Raw genomic sequence first — 1,321 nt, forward strand, 5'->3', positions numbered from 1 at the left:
AGACGGGCACCACCAACACGGCCACCACCACCACGGCGGCCACGACGTCGCGGCCGTGCCCCGAACCCCCGAGCGAAACCCAGGAGCCCGGCGCCACGAACGCGGACGGCACCGCCGCAGCGTTGCGGCCGTGCGAGTTGGCGCTGCCGCCGCGGCCCCACGCCAGCCCCCCGTGCCAGCCCCCCGAGCTGGCCGCCGCCGTGGGGCCGCTGCCCTGCAGCAACCCCCCGTGCGAGACCCACGAGACGGGCACCACCAACACGGCCACCACGGCCACGGCCGGCACCGGCGGAGGGCCGGAGCAGGGCTCGCCGCCCTGCGAGACCCACGAGACAGCGGCCACCGGCACCACCATGACGCCAGCCGAGGGGGCCCCGCCGGCCCCCGGGGACGCCCCGGGGGTCCCCGAGAGCTCCCCCAGCCCCCTGCCCCTTCACGGCTGCTCCAACCCCCCCTGCGAGACCCACGAGACGGGGACGACCCACACGGCCACCACGGTCACCTCCAGCATGGGTGCCAACCAAGGTGACGTGCCGAGGAGGGGATGGACCAGGGTGGGACTGGGAGCTGGGGCCCACCCCGCTCACGCCCCCAACCCCGGCGCCCCCGTCTCTCGTTGCAGACCCGCCACCGGCTGCCAATGGGCAAGGGGAGTCGGAGCCCCCCCCGGGTGAGGGGGTGCCCCCCAGCACCCCCAGCCCTGGACCTAGCACCCCGGGGGCCACGCAGCCCCGGGCCGTCACCACCGTCACCCAGTCCACGCCGGCCCCGGGGCCCGCCGTCCCGGTGAGCAGGGACGGGGGGGTATGGGGGACCGGGAAGGAGATACGGGATGTGGGGCACGGAGCAGGGAAGACCACAGGGGATGTTGGGGACGAGCAGACTGGGGGGCTATTGAGGGCCATGGGGAGGTATTGGGGGGCATCATGGGGCGGGGAGGGCTGTGGAGGGATATTGAGGACGTGACGGGGGACATCGCGGTCCAAGGGAGATTGGGGAGCTGTTGATGACCGGGCGGGATGGTGGATGTTGGGAGATGTCATGGAGCAGCAAGGACCGTGGAGGAAGTATTGAGGACATGGCGGACATCAGAGAGTAGGTGGGACTGGGGGGGCGTTGAGGACCACGGAGGAGTTTTGGGGGACTTCATGGTCTAGGGAGAACCATGGAAGGGTACTGGGGGCGTGGCGGGGGACACTGAGGTCCAGTGGGGATCCAGGGACTATTGAGGACCACGGGGAGATGCTGGGGGACCTCATTGGCCAAGGAAGAGGCCAGTGGAGGGGTTACTGGGGACAGATGGGGGACATCTGGGCCTGGG

At 71.5% G+C, this 1,321-nt stretch overlaps 1 protein-coding gene across 1 annotated transcript in view; it reads left to right on the forward strand.

Moving 5' to 3' along the window:
* Positions 1–1,321, forward strand: part of HCFC1 (host cell factor C1) — a 16,468-nt gene that overhangs the window by 9,948 nt on the left and 5,199 nt on the right. Inside the window, exons 15-16 of the mRNA XM_085322669.1 lie at positions 3–525; positions 623–786. Of these exons, the coding sequence (XP_085178795.1) occupies positions 3–525; positions 623–786 (687 nt within the window). The remainder of the gene's footprint in view (positions 1–2; positions 526–622; positions 787–1,321) is intronic.

The sequence above is a fragment of the Rhea americana genome, unplaced genomic scaffold (assembly GCF_003343005.1).
Source record: "Rhea americana isolate MKP2758 unplaced genomic scaffold, rheAme1 scaffold_795, whole genome shotgun sequence".
NCBI classification, from domain to species: domain Eukaryota; kingdom Metazoa; phylum Chordata; class Aves; order Rheiformes; family Rheidae; genus Rhea; species Rhea americana.